The sequence below is a fragment of the Cottoperca gobio genome, chromosome 5 (genome assembly GCF_900634415.1).
Source record: "Cottoperca gobio chromosome 5, fCotGob3.1, whole genome shotgun sequence".
NCBI classification, from domain to species: domain Eukaryota; kingdom Metazoa; phylum Chordata; class Actinopteri; order Perciformes; family Bovichtidae; genus Cottoperca; species Cottoperca gobio.
In genome coordinates, this window is record NC_041359.1 from 17288020 (window position 1) to 17306038 (window position 18019).

The following is an 18019-nucleotide window of genomic DNA, read 5'->3' on the forward strand; positions in this document are numbered from 1 at the left end:
AAACTGGCATGGGATGTGCACGGCACAAGGCAGGCTCTGCAGCGAGTTATTAAAACTGCCCAGAACATCATTGGCACCAATCTATCGAGCATCAGTTGTATTGGGGAGAAGGGGTGCCTGCAAAGGGTCCACACTTCACCCCAAAAAATAGTTTTCTCATGGGACTTTAACTGCATGCGGTGATGGCCTAGTGGTCTGGCTACCAAATACAACACCAGATATTTGTGAGTTCAATACCAGGGCTGCTACCATTGTTGCACAACCCTGTGTTTTGCAATGACAATAAATTATCTTTGTACCCTAAACTACTCAAAAACTCATTAATACAGCAGTAATATTAATCAAAAAGCATTGTGTATAATAGTAAAACACTGACAGGGAACATTTTACTGCACAATGAATGCTTTTCTTTCATACTACTTACACTTAAGTAGGTTTTTGAATGGAGGACTTTTTCTCATACATGTACACATTTCTGTATATAAAATACACGTGTTTGAACATCTATTAATGTACTTGATAAACCTTTGGTCAGCACAGAAACTAACAGATTGCAAGTACTGTAGAGACATATCGTGGTAGAACATGAGATAACCAGTTTTGGGCATGGTGGTAGGACTCCATATTATTAATGAGCCCCCTCTTATGGCAGACGTACTGAATTACATGAACAACGCCTTCAATTTGTTCTGAGTAGCCTACTTTCTAATAGTCTCTGATTTCATAAATGTCAAGAATTTAACATAAAGTGGCAATTAGTGTTGTTTTATGATAGTAATATGTGGAAATGTGTCCCCTGTGCAGTCAGACAGACTGACATATTTGTCTTATAATACACTTTTCTTTAGTCTTTAGGTGCTTTTTCTCAGTTTTATCCTTTCAAGATGGAGAGTGTATTAATTTCTTCAACCTAAGTATTAAATCAACTCATCCTGTCCTGACTGACAAACACTCATCAGCTGTGTCTGAACTAATATTACATTCAATAGGATATAAACACTGAACATGTGCTTATTATAAGTAAGTAGGTTAACAGAGCCACTGGCTGTCTTCTTTGGGTTACAGTATCTAGTTAAAATCATCCAACTCATTCTTATGACTGGTGACTGCATGCTGATCTCTAGTGGCCTACATCTGTAATGACACTAATAATCCAACCTCTTGCTCTTTTCTATAATGTATTTCTCTCAGTTTACTACAGACTGCCTATTTAGGTCAAGATGACCAAATGGTTTAATAACCAAACACACATTCTACCTCCATAAAGTCAGCCAGGATTTGAAATGCATGTTCTCTATAACCCATAGGCTAATAATACGCATTTTTATTCTTATCAGCGTTGTCAGTGGACTATAAAACATGAGGATAATGCTATGTTGTTAACAGGGTGTTGTAAAATGATATAATAGTTATATAACTAAAAGTCATTTCACATAATAATTCCAATGATCTCTCTGAAAGACTACGAGAGTCATTGCATGCAACTGTAACTGTTATTCTAGTTGCTCTTAATCACGTAGTGGAGGTTAGGTTGGAAAAGGAAGCACCGGCTCAGTAATCAGTATTTTTTGGATGAGTGGATCATTGAGGGAAAAGGCCACAGTAACCGCACATCAATAAAGTGTGTGAAACGTTCAATAACCTGTAAATAGATTAATCATTTCAAAATGATCAACAGGTTAAGTTATTGATCTCAGCAGTATAGTTGTCTCATGTATTCACTTTACTGTTATTCAATGTTACAATTAGCGGTGGATCTTTTACTAAAGTAAAAATAGCAATACTGCAATGTAAAAATACTCAAATACAAATAAAGTCCTGCATTGAAAATGGCACTTAAATAAAGTACCAAGGCAAAATATACTCAAAGTATCAAAGTATTGCCCTTGTGAATGTTATACTACTGTATATTGCATAATAGCATATCGCTGGTGTAGTTTGTCAAAGTGGACTATTTCATTTTAGAATATTGTTGGGTAGTTTATTTGTATTCATCTATTAATTAATTAATTATCTATGTATTTATTTATTTATTTATCTATCTATTTTTAATTAATGGCAGCATATGTTATAAGTTTATCATACGTTTTGTACGTAAAATCTTAACATGTAAAGTAACCAAAGCTGTCAAATTAATGTAGTGGAGTAAAGTACCTCAAACCTCTGCCTAAACAGAACATGTATGTACTAAATTACAGTACATTGGTTAAATGCATATTGCAGGGCTGTAATAAATAAACCAAACTAGATTTCTTTGTGTGGTGCGCTTGTTGTTCTTGCCCGTGCACACCGATTGTAACAGCAGTCACACAAAAGCTGTGATCTGCGTTGTTTGTTCTTAGGTTAGCTACTACTGCGTACTACTAACCTTCAGTGTGAAGAAGAAATACTATGTTACAAGTAAAAGTCCTACATTAAAAAATGTACTTCAGTAAAAGTACAAAAATATTAACAATAAAAGTACAGAATGGCCCAATTTAGTATAATGTTATATACTATAATATTGGATTATAATTGATGCATACAAGTTTACATCACTATAATGTTGCAGCTGCAGCTTTTAAAGCTGGGTCATATTTAAATGTTTATTCATTATATTATATTTCGTATTAGTAATCTGAAAGTTGTCAAATGACTGTAGTGGAGTATTAAGTAGGATAAGTGGTTGTAGTTGAGTAGAAGCATAAAGTATAATCAAATGGAAATACTCAAGTAAAGTACAACGACCTCAAAATTGTATGCTTCATACAGTACACAGTAGTCTTGAGTAAATGTACTTAAAGTTACTTTCCATTACTGCTAGCCTCATATTAGCCTACAAGTACTATGACAGGTCTTAATGCTACTAATATTGCAGTGATTGCACTATTGAACTAAAATAAAATAACAAGAAAGTAACTAAAGAGAAAGTAAACAATGTAACAAACAAACTGACTACTGATCTATGGTTCTACACTTACCGGCACCGACCGGTGTACAAATGCAACGCTCCTCCTCCTCCAACGCGTACCTGAAACGCCCCTCGACTATTTGACGTGGCTGAGGTCGGCTCGTGCCTCTGCACACTGAGAGTACCTGCTGCTGCTAGTAGGTCACAGCTCCAAAGAGGAAACAGGCACGCTTTAGGTTTCTGTCTTTAGTTGTAGTAATCTGCTGCACAGCCGGAAGGAGTTCATAATCACACTTGTATCCGAAGTGTACCTGAGCACCTTTGGGTGCAACAACGACAGGGCTCCGCGCGGAGGAATGCACTTTCACAACGAAACCTGCGTCCGAAAACACGCCAAAAAAGACAACAACGTTGTGTCAGCATGGAGGGCTCAAATGTTGCCCGTCTTTCGTCAAACTGCAGGTCGTCTGGGGGTGCAGTTTCACCCGGTGACAATGCTCCTGTTTTTGGGAAAACTCTGTCCCAGGTGACCGTGAAAAGACAAGCCGTGAAGAGACACCACCACAAACACAACCTGAAGCACAGGTACGAGTTTATGGAGACCCTCGGGAAAGGAACCTATGGCAAAGTGAAGAAAGCCAAGGAAAGATCCGGGAGACTGGTAAGGACTGATATTAACACTAATTTACTCTGTGAGCTAGTTGTATTGATTTATGATGTCCACATCTGCACTCAGTATTAAAGTCTGTGTTTGCTCTGCTGTCCGGTCACCTGTTGTTTAGAGATAGAGAGCTGTACTGTCTGCACACAAGTAGACTGCATATGGATGTTAATTGGGGGGACATTTATTATTCAGGATTGGCTTCACGTTACTCCCTGTAAATAATTGTTGAGCCATATTACTCATTTGTAAACTAGTCAAATTGGATTGTGTGTGTCTGCTGCTGATCTTTGTCAGTTGACAAAACAGCTGTAGTTTGCCTGAAGACTTCTCAGGGTTTATAAAGTCTGTGCATTTGAGCAGGTCACTGAATAAGCTGTTGCTTTTTGTTTGTTTTGTGAAATGCAACCTATAGATGATGATCTAAACATTTTATTCTCACCAATTGTATTAGTGGATACCAACATCTGTGGTTTGTAACAGGTTTGGAAAGTAGGCTTCACAATGTTATTCCTCTGTGTAAACAACATTTAAAATGATTAACCTCATATTATAATAGTAATAAAAGTAGTATTTTCATAATACCAGTTACCACATAGCTGTCCCTGTGTCCGAGGCAAACCTAATATCTTATTTGTGGTGTATTAAAGTAAATAATTTGACAACAAACTCGATACTTCTGTGCGACGTCATCCTAAAAAAAAGTCTAAGGTCAAATGATTCCTGTAAATCTCTCTACACGACACAAGACGTTTTACAGGCGCCTCCTTTTGGCATTACGAGAATAAAGGAAAGGCGTTTTGTTGGACAGGCTGAGTGACTTTGTCTCAGCAGTTTGAAACAGGAAAGTTGGGTAACTTTCCTTCTGTGATAAAGGGAGGGGGGGGAGCTGCAACTGGCCTTTCAGGTGGGTTCCACTTCCCTGTGACCTAAGGGGAGTTGTGAGGTATTTAAAACAGCCTAAACTGAGATCGTACTGAGAGGAGTTGGCAAACAGATGGAAATGTGTTTTGTTGAAACATATTTCTCTATAGTTTGTCCCAGTAGTGTTTTTTGTTTTTTTTAATTAGATGTTAAAGCGTTTATATTCTTAAATGTCCACAGATGCATGATGTCTGCTACATGTTTATATGAATTATGATTGACTAAACCTTAGAGACACTTTGGTTTAATGCAATAAAATGTAACTGCTTATACATTGAAATCAATATTTTTCTAAAGCAGTTTCAACAAAAACGAAACACTTTGACCTTCATAAAGGTTTAGTGCAGGGCTTTTGTTTTAGACGGTGTTCGGTTTACCTAGGTTACCCTGATAAAGTGTGTGTGTGTGTGTGTGTGTGTGTGTGTGTGTGTGTGTGTGTGTGTGTGTGTGTGTGTGTGTGTGTGTGTGTGTGTGTGTGTGTGTGTGTGTGTGTGTGTGTGTGTGTGTGTGTGTGTGTACATATCACAAATCTTTATGATGATTTGCATTCTGCTAGATTATTTTTGTTTCCATCAGGAAATGCAAATAATAAAAACAAAAATCACACCTACAATGTAAATGCATAGTGACTCACTAAAAAAAAAAAACAGATACATGGCCAACAACTTGGGCTCAGCTGGCAGGTGATGTTTACCAGATATGCTCTTTGTTAAAAGATCATGATTGTTATGAGGGAAAGTACTTTGAAGTCAAGAAAGTTAGTCAGGAGGAATTCCCCTTCCTGCAGTAAACAAGTCGTGATACAAGTTCAGTCTTGTCTGCACACCTATCTCTGCTCTGACTTGCTGTTGATGCACTTTGCTTTTATGAGATATGAGTTGTTGTCTGAAATTCATCCCTGCAGGCAGCTTCCTGGTCGTCATGCCTCCAAACCCATGTTCAAATGTCAAAATACTGATTATCCCAAATGTATGTTTTGAATTCAGTACAGCTCAAACATCAATTAGCATATAATGAAAACAGGAGAAACATTAATTTGCTTTATTTTTATCTACTTACCTTTTTTTTTTTGTACAAACAACACAATGGACACATATGTAATTTGACACGGGCAGTGACACAACACAAAGGATGGCTTCATCTTGCGTGCGTTGTGGCACTACAGCTGTTCCCATTACATGCATGATTTGATTACATAACCCACTTAGGTTGGTAGTTTCAGCACGTATTAGTGCGTGACATGTGTATGTGCATCTGTAAGTAAATACCTTGATTGGGTTGCACCAGCTATTCATAAATCCATTACTGAGTTTGTGGACAAAGCCCTTCCGAAGTTCTTAGTGCCAAATAGCTAGTTTCAAACTAGTTATTTACTAAATCGGGTTACACCATTAAAAAGACTGTAAGATGTAAAGCAGTTGCTTGGAAATAGGGCTGCAACCAATTATTAACTTTATTGAATCTTTTGGTCTATAAAATGTCGGAGATAAAACAAATTCAAAGCTGAAAGATATTAAATATACCATCACAAAGATGAGCCGCAAAATGAGAACCTGGAACTAGGAAATGTTTGGCCCTTTTGCTCGAATAAAATGACGTAACTGATTAATCAGAATAGTTGCTGATTTTAAAGTTTCAGCTCGAATTCATAGTGCTGTCCAATCAACCGTGTAGACGAGAAGGCACTGTGTAGCATCACAAACTTAAACTTTCAGAAATAAGCTTTAAGATATTTAAACCTAACTGCCAATGCTTTGTAAGTGTAGGTATTTTATTAATGCATGTATACATAGTCCAATGTGTATGTTTCAAAGTTAGCTAGTAGTATTCATGCAGTTTAGAATAAGTGTTGGAAATATTGAATTAAGGGAACGTAATTTGGTCATTTAGGTTAATGTTGTTGACATACGTTTGGTAATTTGGTGAATATTGTTATTTTTGTGAAATGTGTCAGGTCATATGTTGCATACTTTGCTCTTCACTCCAAACGGGCAAGCTAATGCTAGCTTCGTCAGCCCGTTCAGTTGTACCTGAAAGTGTTGTTCAAGTGCAAAAATGTAGTTTTGTTGATACAGGAATTTAGTGTTAAATCTCAAATATTTTAACCTCGGTGCCTATTGCGTGGAGCAAACTGACCGGAACAAAGACTGCAACACACACACACACACAGATGATCGCACAGGGGTGTGAACTTATCCTGAGTGGGAGTTCAGCCCGTCTGACGGCTATGCAAACAAAAGCAGGAAACCACGGTTCCCAGAATCAGGGAAAAAAAGGTCTGTGGTGTGAATACAGTGTTGACCCGGAGGAGCATCGAGGCCAGACGTTGACTCATGACGGGAGACAGTCTTGTTGAAACTGATATGACAAGTCGCTGCTTTACTCACTTCCCCCGTGTCTGTAGCCTTGAGCGTTAGAAAGTAGAGAAAACAAGGACACCCCTCCACCAGTGCCCTTCTGGTGCCTCATGACACCCTTCAAGGTTGGGGTAGACTGATGACGCACTCGGTGCACAGAGGAATCTCAGGCATCTGAGCTTCAAATGGACAAACGCAACATAAAGAAATGCATACAGACATGTCTAAAGGTCCCCAACAGACACTATTCAGATTTACATTTCTGTATTCTTCTGTGCAAGTCTCACAGATGTAACGGCAGACAATAGATTTCTTTACAGCAGACAGCCTTGTTGGAAACGACATGGCAGAGTTTTCGGTTCACTGCCCATTGTTTACAACAGGACGAGCTTCAGATGGAAGGCATTTCTTATTAAAGGCAGAATGAGGAGGAATTTCTTTAAAAAAAAAAAGAAAAGGAAAATGTATAGACTCATAAAAAAAACGTGTGTGTGTGTGTGTGTGTGTGTGTGTGTGTGTGTGTGTGTGTGTGTGTGTGTGTGTGTGTGTGTGTGTGTGTGTGTGTGTGTGTGTGTGTGTGTGTGTGTGTGTGTGTGGTGTGGTGTGTGTGTGTATTTAGAGACCCTGCAGCCCTCTGCCTGTATTTTCTTATTTTGACCATGTGCCAAATCCTTAGCACAAATCCAAGAGGAAGCGAAAGAAGAAGACTAGTTTAAGTAACTTATTTGTTGATGTTTTTTTGGCTAAATAGACAATGCAATAATTTATCAGGCTGTGTATGGGCAAGAATCTACTTATCATGATTCAATATAATCAGGCGATTCATAATAAATAAATGAATATATATATATATATATATATAATATATTATATTGCATGTAAAGTATCACAAAACTTGACATCGTGATACTCAAGCTGCTGAGCATTGAATTTATATTTTCTTTGTCATTAACGTGAGATTATGTAACTCTTGAGACAATGAACACATTCTTCTTCCAAGTTGGATTCATTAGCAATAAAATACACCCTTGTACATTTGAATACACTCAATGGTTTTGCTGCTGCAGCCTCTCTTTGACAGTAGCTTATGGAGACTAATGTTTGAAAACTATGGAAAATAAATATTTCTGTGCTACTGAGTCAGTTTACTGGCCTTAATGATTAAAAATGGATTATTCTCTAAAACTTTTCTTCTTTTCTTTTGAAGGTTGCCATAAAGTCTATCAGAAAGGATAAGATCAAGGATGAGCAAGACCTGATTCATATTCGCAGAGAAATCGAGATCATGTCCTCACTCTGCCACCCGCACATCATCACCATATATGAAGGTACAGTCTTCATAAATGTTACGCTGTTTCATGTTTTAGTTTCATCCTGAATCTCCTACATGCGGTGTGAAACGTGATCCCCGAAAAGAGATCTCTCCAACAGCCTCTCCGTTTGAGATTCAGAGGTTTGGTCACGCAAGTCTTTTGTGCTGAAGATGCTATGTTACATAAGGGCTGCTGCCCTGTCAGCGCTGCAGGATAATTTGCTGAGCCTCGTGTCTTCCAGTGCCCCTCACGCCTGAAGAGATGGTCATCATTCAGTGTTTGTCCACTGTTTTGATTGCACTACAGTCATCATGGGGCCCCGTTTATCCTGATCGGAGTGAACGAGGGGTTGTACAGGAAGATCTGTAATCTGTTTTCAATGCAGGCCTTAATTAAAACATGTCCCATACAGTATGTGCACAGTCCAGATAATCTAATGTCATCTCCATTTGGGTGATGAGTTGGATATCAAACCTTTTGAATAAAAGGAGTTCTCATGTTTTTGTTTTTTTAAATCTTTCTTTCAGTATTTGAGAACAAGGACAAAATTGTGATTGTGATGGAGTACGCCAGCCAAGGAGACCTGTACGACTACATCTGTGACAAGAGGAATATCTCCGAACGGGAGGCCAGGAACTTCTTCAGACAAATTGTATCGGCTGTGCACTACTGCCATCAGGTAAGACCGTCTGTCCTAATCCAAATGCTTTCATGCAGAACACATAAAGTTGTAGATATGGTAGAGCATTTCGGCTATATTCACGCATGGCTGCGACAGTACGTCAAAGCTAATGACGCGGAGCTCCACACAGACTAGCTGCTCCTCTCAGCGCAGCGTCACCCCCACAGTTACATAATGGGCATTATTCACTGTGAGCCTGCTGATCTGAACAGGGAGGCTGTGAGAACGATGCAGGGGGAAATGAACGGTTTGTCTGTAGAGAGCTAACATCAGGGCTAAGGGCCAGCCGTCTCTCTCTTAATGAGGGTGTGAGGGAGCAGAAGGGCGCACACACACACACACACACACACACACTCAGTTGTCGTTGTTCCAAACATTTACAGCACACTATATTTTAGTGTAGCACTTTGCAAATGTTTGCTGTGCAGTATTTACAGAGTGAATTGCCCCGTCATATATTCTGTGTTAACCATCTGTCTTTTTTCACTTTTATTAAGTGTTGATGATGTCTGGTTAAATATTACATTTTCCATGTTGAAAGCAGTCAGGAAAAGGCCATTTAAACATTTCTTTATTTAAACGGTACAGTGACGAATTCTAAAGTACTTCACGCAATACCTTCTTCATGACTGCATCTTAACAATAAATTAATTATGACGCAACCTGCAAACGATGTATCCGCAGCTACAAGCAGTGCCCATACGTGAAAAGCAGTTGACCTGCATGTTTGAAAGCTACACATTCAAACTGTGCTTGAGTCAAAGGCATGCCCCCCTACAGAGTGGAGGACAATAAAGCACAGCTGATGTACCAGAAACAAATCTTCACTCTGAGAAGAATGTGTTCTGACCCAGTAAAGACTAATCCTTTTACATAATGTAGACAACTTCCAGTAAACTGATGTCCTGGGTGGAGACATTATCATTGTAAGAAATATTGTTATGCAAAACACTGATCACGTTTTCTCTCCTCCTCAGAATGGAATAGTACACCGAGACCTGAAACTGGAGAATATTTTACTAGATGGCAACGGCAATGTGAAGGTATGCGTATGAGATATTCCAACACACACGCATTCACACACGGGGCTCATGGGAATAAAAGTCTTCTGCAAAACTGCAGTTTTTTAGGATATTTGATATTTGGATTATAAATGACGATGGTTATTGCAACGGTAATATGAAAAACAATAACGTATAATATTTGACAGAAGATTTCATTACTTGCACAAGTTCTTGTGACAGAGAAATGATTCACTATGCAGTCCTTAAAATCAGAGTAGTGTGTGTTATGAATAATCAATGACTCATAGTGATGCATACAATAATCTTTTTTTAGTTAGTTTGTCTACAGTAAGGCTGGCACAATAACAGATTTTCACTACACTGCTATCGTGGCCAAAATAATTCATAGCATTCATGGATATTATTGCAATATAAATACAAAAAAATTATGTTTTTCCTTTTTGTTTTGGCAAATTAATTACACAAATGTGCATGTAGGGGGAGGGAGACTGATGAAATGACATCATTTTACATCACAGTTATCATTACGGTATATCGTGACACCCCTACTCTACAGTAATCTGATGATACAACAGATCTAAATGTTGCTCTGTGTGACGTCTTCTTCTTCTTCTTCTTCTTCTTCTTCTTCTTCGTCTTCTTGCAGATCGCAGACTTTGGCCTGTCAAACCTCTACCATGCTGATGAGTTTCTTCAAACCTTTTGCGGCAGCCCTCTGTATGCTTCCCCAGAGATCGTCAATGGACGGCCATACCATGGGCCAGAGGTGGACACTTGGTCTCTTGGAGTGCTGTTGTACACTATGGTTCACGGCACCATGCCATTTGATGGAAACAACCACAAGGCATTGGTCCAGCAAATAAGCACCGGAAACTATCGTAAACCCAGCAACCCCTCTGGTGAGTCTTTCAGCTTTTATTTTAGAATAATGTCTTCGATTTTCTTAGTTACACAATACCTAACATGTTTTTTCCTCTATTGCTCTCCCTCAGATGCATGTGGGCTTATCCGTTGGATGCTGATGGTAAATCCCGAGCGCAGAGCCACAATAGAAGAGATTGCAGGACACTGGTGGCTCAACTGGGGCTACCAGCAGCCATTACTGGCCGAGACAAAGAGCAGTCCAGTAGAGCAGACCCCTTTACCAGCCTCCCCATCAATATCACACCCTGCTGGGCTGGCTAGTGTTGCTAGTTGGCTGCGCCGTACATCCAGGCCTTTACTGGAGAACGGCTCCAAGATGCGCTGCCTGCTCCGCTCGCAGGGCGGTGGAGGGGATGTCGTCCGCCAGCGCTCTCTGCGGAGGTCACGAAAGGAAAACAATGTCTCCCAGACCATTCATGAAGCAAGCACAGACAGTCGGCCCTATAAGGGTATTTTAAAGAGACGCAACAGTGTGAAACAGAAGGCAATGAGTGAAACCCCTGCTGTAGTTTCAGTGGAGCCACAGAATATTATGGGTTTAGCTGCACCAGCTAAAGCTCCTTCAGCCGCGCTGCAGCCTCGCAAAGGTATCCTAAAGAAGCCCACAGAGCAAGAGTCCGGGTATTACTCCTCCTCACCCGAGAGCAGTGACTCTGGCTGGGCACCACAAACTAAAGAGTGCCCTTCGGCACCGACCCATAGGAAAGGCATATTGAAGCGCAATGGAAAGTTCTCCTCAGGTGGGCTGCAGGAGTTTGGCTCTCTGGACCAGCTGGCAGCTTCTTTACCATGTGCAGGCACCAGGTCGAGGCCGGGCGGGGCCGTCAGCGACGACAGCATTCTGTCTTCTGAGTCCTTTGACCAGCTGGATCTACCAGACCGTGCACAACCTCCAGCACATATGGACAAACCATGCAAGACCAGCCTGAGAGGATGTGTGTCTGCTGACAACCTGCTGGACATCAAAGAAGACGGGATCCTCGGAGGCGGGTCGCTGAGGCCCTGGAACTGCTACGAGTCTGGAGTGGCGGACAGTGCCTTTTCTATCACAGACTGTGATAATGTTACAGAGGCTTACAAGCAGGCCATGGTTACACGAGGCTCTGCAGCAAGCTGAAGAACACTGACGTTTTTCATTCAGAAGTTTTAACTGACTGTAAACTACTGAAGACAGGATTGCCAAAGTGCATGAAGTGAAATTACCAGCACACTGTAGTGATTATCATTTTGGCTAACTTCAGGAATTGCACAGTACCAAAAAGGCAGGAGGCTTCTTGTTAAACATTGGATTGTATTTCACATGGTGATAGATGAATGCGTTTATGAATAGCTTGTAATTTGAGTTAAACAGGCTAAAAATAACCAGACTGCACAGTCATTTACAAAAATGATGCTGCAGTTGAAAATGTCCATTTCAAAGATCAACTAAAGAAGTTGCTGTTGGTGAATCAGGAGCTCTTATGTTCAACGTGAGAGATTACTTTTCTAAGTGTAGTTAGGGCAAAAAGTCCCCCTGAAACCAAAACACTGGTCTTCAAAGTCGAAGAGTAACAGTTTGCTCAGTGACAATAAACTAAAACTGACATTTACGGACACAATGGGACTGTTTGAATATTGCTTAAGCCACAAAGTTGGTATCTTTTATTGCCGACAGGATTGTTTGAGAAAGTGTTTACGACTTAGCGGCTGATCATCTGTCAACCTTTTATATTTATCTAGGATGGCGGCAATAACGCACAGGTTCAAGGTTGGGGTGGGAATATAACAGCTTTTACTGTGCTTTAGGATGTTGGGGAAATGACATTTCATGGATACCAAAGAGTAAATTTGCTAATGTCATTGGATTTTAATTTTTTTTTTTATCTTTATTTAAAGCACCAACAAAAATGAGTGCCAAGAAGACGTTTGTTTGTAACGGCGACTTCAGTACTCGGAGCAATTTTGATTTAATTTTATTGTTGTTTTTTTTAAGTTTGGATAATGACTTGAATAATAATCATGACTCACATCGAGCGTAACCAGTAGAACCGGCTTTTACTCCCGAGCACAAGGGCACAGGTGGCCTTTCACTCTGTGTGTGTGTGTGCAGGTGGCAGTTTCACAGGTGGGGCTCATTCAGTCGCTTCATAGTTTTGTTTTGTTTTTTTGAAGGTCGCAGGTTGAAATTCAGAAAACGGTGACGTGTGTTTTTGAAAGTGAACCATGATCCCCAGCTAACTACTGTGTGCTGCGGATAACCTTTCCACTGAATTTTCAATATCAGTCATGGAGCTTAGGTGTATGCATTTAATTTAAAATATCTAGACACCTGAGGTGGTACAGTATTTCACAAAACTGGATTAGAAGTTCAACCATTTAACTGTTAAAGCACTGTTTTATCCTGGTGACTCGAATGGTAAAACACAATTATATACCAGGTTTAAAAGTAAAATCATGAATTGGGCATGCTGATGATCATCATTAAGTTTGACATGATATCTGGTTCCTCCTGCTTTATGAAATGCCTCCTGGTAATCAGAGAAATGTACATCAGTAGGTGATTTCGTTTTGCTGCATACTGGAGCAACTTAATTGGATTGGCATTAAATTAGAACATAAACCCGGGCCTGGAATCTTTCCACGCTCTATCGGACCATGGAAAACTGATAACATACAATTTACTCATCCGCTATTATTGAAGTATTAAGTTCTTGCATTTAACGTTGCAGCGATGCTGTTGTTCAGAAACTGGAATGGTAAAAATGTTTTCTCAGTTATTTATGGTAATTTTTTGTCACACTTTGAGCCTCATCATGAATTTAATGCCTATACAAAAGTAAACTCGGAATTTAAACTGGAAGTTCTTTTCATTCATTTCTAATCTGTCACAGATAAACGGTTGTTTATTAACGAAGTGTGACACAGAGGAAGACGGGTCTAAAATGGTATCTTTCATTTTTTTTGTGCAATTGTATAAAGTGCATTTGATCACTGTTTTTCTCTCCCCCTTGTCCCAGAAGTTGCAGGTATGCTGGTTCTGTTAATAATATTTTCTGTACCAGCAACAAAAAAAAAAACATGTTTGCCAAAGTTACTGGGCTTATCATTTATGATTGTGTGATCTGCCATGCGGTTATGACTGGGGTGAAGAAATCAATAAAAAAAAAAAACACGGAACTCAAGTGCTGGCTGACGTCGTTCATGACTTGCATACAAATGTTTTATATCATCTTTTATGTCGTTTAACAGTATTGACTTATAGCCACAAGGGAATTCAGTACTGTGTTGAAACCAAGCACAAACATATTCACACTCCACAGAACCGTCCAGATATAAAGTTAATATTACATTTCAATTAATCCAGATAAGTGCTAAATATATATATGAATACGAGATATAACCTTTTTAAAATGTGCAAACATTTGCTATTAGGATTCAATGCACTTCAACTGTAAATATCACAAAGTTGTTTCCTGAATCATATTCTCGTTCAAAGCTGCTTTAGAAATGACAAAATACTTTAAAACGAGCAGCAACAGGATTGACATTTAAAACAAATCTCAAACTGTAGTAGCACTACACGTTGTAGAGGGATCTCCAAAACAATCAACTTGCAAAGAACAATTAAGATTAAGGAGAAATGGCATTTAGACACACTTCGCCTGATATTTAGGCTTCTCGGTCTGTTTCGTGGCTGTACATGTTCTTCTAGCCATTCATGTGAGGGAGGAGTGTTTTAGCTTGATTTCCTGGGGTGATGTCACTGGTGTCAATACAACATCCTGAAAGTCAGCAGGGGTGTAGTTGATCTCTGAGCTGTGTGCTCTTGATCTGCAAACACTAGCCTGGAAACCAGAGGGCAGGCTGAGCTCCAACACACTCCCTAGCTGGTCATAGCAGAGGAGGACAGCGCTCTGTTCAGGGTCAATTAAAAGAAAAACAACTATAGGTTCATCAGTGGGTCATGGACAGACTTTATTTTATGTGGCTCTTGACCAAAACTCCCATGTGCATGGTTGTCTAACAGTTTATTTGAACTTCTTCCTCAAGACTGTTTAAACTAGGTGCTTTCTAAAATGATCACAAACATGCAAGTCACTGTTGACAGGGCAAAGTCAAAAGAGATATTATCTAAAAATGGCAGTTAAACATTACCCTTACCAGATCAATGGCCAAAAGGCTGGCCAAAAACGTCATCACCGAATCAGAGGAGACTGCAGCGTCCACTAACTTCAGCCTTTGCGTGGCAATGCTCACGCAGGCACAAGCAACAGTGGAGGGCAAGAACACTGAAAACCTGCAGTCTGACGATGAGAGAGGAAGATTACTTAATCTAAAAATGAAAAGTATCGGAACTAGTATTTGCTGATTATGATGGCCACTTGGAGTTCACTTAAAGTACTTGTAGACTATTGCAACGGTGGCTAGATGGGCAAGGCTAGATGTAGACAATTAAACAGATGCCACCATTGTAGACACACCCTGACAGACAAAAGCATACATTTCCCAAAACCTGATACATTATCCTAATTGCTTCAGGCAGGAGACACCCTGAGACAAAAAGTCTGACATTCAATCTATGCTCAGACACCTTTTTGAATGAGTTTCAATGTCAAGAGCCAGGAATTGTCTTAATTTTATGGGCTGTAACGTCTGTCTGAAACAGCGCTAAACTGACCGTATCCCTACGACCTGTTGCCTCGGGCAGCACCACAGAGATTCGTGGGAAATCAGCCAGATGAATAGTTGTACGCAGGTCTTTCACAGCAGACAATACAGGATTATACAAACTCAGCTCTTTGTCTCCAAAATGAACTGCTGACACATCGTAATCAAAGTTATGGCTGCTTTGTCTCCATTGTCCAGCGCTTGGAAAGTCATTTCATTTCACTGTTACTTTTTTGCTCGCTAACATTTTTTTCCAATTCAATTACAAAGGTTATAATATAATTATATATATATATATATATATATATATATATATATATATATATATATATATATATATATATAATATAATTATTGCACTAGGGTGATAAAATGGCCTTATAATTGAGCACAGAAATAATTTAACACAAGAAAATATATGGTTATGTCTTTTTAAATATTTTTATCCACTGCCGATGCTCATTGTCTTCTAAAAAACTAAACATCTTATGTTGGTACTTCAGTTATGTAACTTACCAGTGGCTGCCAGAGCAATGTAGGAGTGAACATGCCTGCGCATATTAGGAAAGTGGTGGGGCCGAACAAAGGGGAGAGCATGAAGAACTGGCTCCAGGAAGTCAGAGGGTACCACAGACGCCAGACACCAGTCTAACCTGGACACCACATCCACCTCCCACTGCTGCAACACACACACACACACACACACACACACACACACACACACACACACACACACACACACACACACACACACACACACACACACACACACACACACACAGTCCTCTCTAAACCAATGCACCATCAAAATGCCACTGCATGAAAACTTTAACTATGTCTACCATCTGAGGGAACCTTACTGGACAGTGAAATGCTTTGTACATTTCGGTATGATCCTCTGGCATTAGGCCTGTCACGATAGTAACATTATTATACGATATATGGACATGACCTCGATTACTTTGGCTGACCTTGATATTGCCTGTTTACATGTGCGTCTGTTTACATAAGAATGTCACCAATATGATGTTTAATTTATTTTGGATAATAAAAAAATAAAAATCCCATTTCAAATCCAATATCTGAATATTCTTAAGAATACAAAAGTAATTGCTCTTGAAAAGGGTGTACTTGCATTATTATGCTATTATATTATCATATCGGTGGCATACAATGGTCTTAATATGACAATAATTGTGGTTTACATCGTTTATGGTGAGATGTACAATAGCAGAGTGTTACAAACCATCATTATATAATCATTATATTATCCCAAATAAAATGTGTAGTTTATGTAAATATAGTTACCAGGATGTCTGAGACTGAAATGGAGTTGTCTGTGTAGATACAGAGCTTGCTGGCAGTCAGATGGACAGTCTCTCTCATTTTGGAGGCCAGAAACATGCAAACAGACCCTAAAAGCTGCAGGTTGGACTTTTCAGTGGCGAAACGGCTCAGGTAACAGTCTAGGTAACACACGGCCAGCGGAAACACCTCCTCTTCACATTTCTGCTCCTCACACACCTACAAAGAAAGCCATGTGTTGCATTTTAAGTGAGCTTTGTGAAATGTACTTTCAGTTTTTGACTGAATTGCATACCTGAAACATCCACACTGCCAGTATCCTCCGCATGCATGGCTGGATGTCTGTCTGGACCTTGCCATAGTAAGGAGACACCGGGAAGGTCTTCTCTAAGGCCGTCAGGTTGTGCAGTGTTCTCAGGTCGCCGGTGACAGGATGGTCGCTGCCCGCCCGGAGAACCACATCCCGCTCCATATTACCGGCATTTATATCTCTGGATCCACTTTGAAGCTGTCCATACTCGCAAATATCCATTTGACTTAGTTAAATACAATAACATTCAATACGGCTCCGACAAATCATTGAAATAAAAATAAACCGTTAAGATAATTGTTAACTGTTTTTGTCTTTGATGTAGCTAACATTAGCTGGCTATGCTAACTATCCTGTAGGCTAACGTCCGCAAACTGCCGGTTCGTTTTGAAGCGTCCTTCAATATCTCACAATTGTGCGTCAGATTTGTTTTTGTTTCAAAAACTAATTTTGTGGAATTTCATCCTGGTCATCCCCCCCCCCCAAAAAAAAACTGTCAAACTGTGAACCTAACCTTAAAACCTACGGTGCCCTTTGTATTATTGCGAAACTCCCAACAGTTAGTACAAATATTCAAGCTAATCACGTTAGTCCGGCGGCCCGTTATCCCCGAAACAAAAGCCCACTTTTGTTTAGTTATTAGAAGAGCTGTTAAAGTTAAACATCAGCCGAAATTAACAGTCTTTCTCTAGGAGTAATAAAAGCCATGCGTTATGATTTATGTTATATTTTATACGCCATCTGTTAACTTGAGCAATATGTTAACGGAGTTTGGAAAGTAGTAAGGTCGGCAGTCATTGAACTCCAACTCCAGTGTGTATTTTCGGAGTGATGGGCATCCTCCTGCTCTGCGGCTTTATTTTCTGATTGCCGACCTTCAACTAAATTTGGACAATGAAGCTGGGCATTCTCTAGCAATTTGGGGTAAAGCTACATTTAAATGCAACGGCAACTCGTCTTTTATTATCATACGTTTAGAGG

The 18019-nt window shown here is 39.7% G+C and overlaps 2 protein-coding genes across 2 annotated transcripts; one reads left to right on the forward strand and one right to left on the reverse strand.

Annotated features, from left to right (window-relative positions):
* Window positions 1-3044: 3044 nt before the first annotated feature.
* On the forward strand, window positions 3045-13937 carry nuak2 (NUAK family, SNF1-like kinase, 2). Its single transcript, XM_029431285.1, has 6 exons — window positions 3045-3551; window positions 8040-8160; window positions 8673-8824; window positions 9805-9870; window positions 10499-10751; window positions 10845-13937. The coding sequence occupies exons 1-6, from the start codon at window positions 3312-3314 to the stop codon at window positions 11891-11893; spliced, it is 1881 nt and encodes a 626-aa protein (XP_029287145.1). The 5' UTR covers window positions 3045-3311; the 3' UTR covers window positions 11894-13937.
* On the reverse strand, window positions 13926-17551 carry ccnd3 (cyclin D3). Its single transcript, XM_029431299.1, has 5 exons — window positions 17024-17551; window positions 16732-16947; window positions 15940-16102; window positions 14917-15059; window positions 13926-14669 (listed from the first exon to the last, which is right to left on the reverse strand). Exons 1-5 carry the CDS (start codon window positions 17258-17260, stop codon window positions 14472-14474), a joined length of 957 nt encoding a protein of 318 aa, XP_029287159.1. The 5' UTR covers window positions 17261-17551; the 3' UTR covers window positions 13926-14471.
* Window positions 17552-18019: the final 468 nt, after the last annotated feature.